Source organism: Penaeus monodon, chromosome 22, assembly GCF_015228065.2.
Source record: "Penaeus monodon isolate SGIC_2016 chromosome 22, NSTDA_Pmon_1, whole genome shotgun sequence".
Taxonomy (NCBI): Eukaryota; Metazoa; Arthropoda; class Malacostraca; order Decapoda; family Penaeidae; genus Penaeus; species Penaeus monodon.
The window spans coordinates 14,740,324-14,740,569 of NC_051407.1; the positions used below are offsets into that span (position 1 = coordinate 14,740,324).

General features: G+C 35.8%; 1 protein-coding gene across 1 annotated transcript in view; it reads left to right on the forward strand.

The window, feature by feature from the left end:
• LOC119587575 (carbohydrate sulfotransferase 9-like) overlaps positions 1–246 on the forward strand; it is a 17,096-nt gene that overhangs the window by 14,603 nt on the left and 2,247 nt on the right. The window contains exon 4 of the mRNA XM_037936287.1: positions 96–195. Within this exon, the coding sequence (XP_037792215.1) occupies positions 96–195 (100 nt within the window). The remainder of the gene's footprint in view (positions 1–95; positions 196–246) is intronic.

The following is a 246-nucleotide window of genomic DNA, read 5'->3' on the forward strand; positions in this document are numbered from 1 at the left end:
TGTATATTCGTAAGAAATGTAATCCCACACAAAAAAGCTACCATATCCTCATGCAAAACTACTGCAACTGATCTTGACGCGTGTCTTCTTTGCAGGGGTAACTTCATGAAAAAATACAGGAGGAGTCGTGGAATAGACACGAGCAACAGGACCTTAAGCTTCCACGAATTTCTGGAGATGATTGCATATAAAATGGTATGCTAATTTAATTATTAATAACTCATAGATTATTTATTGATAGTCGAA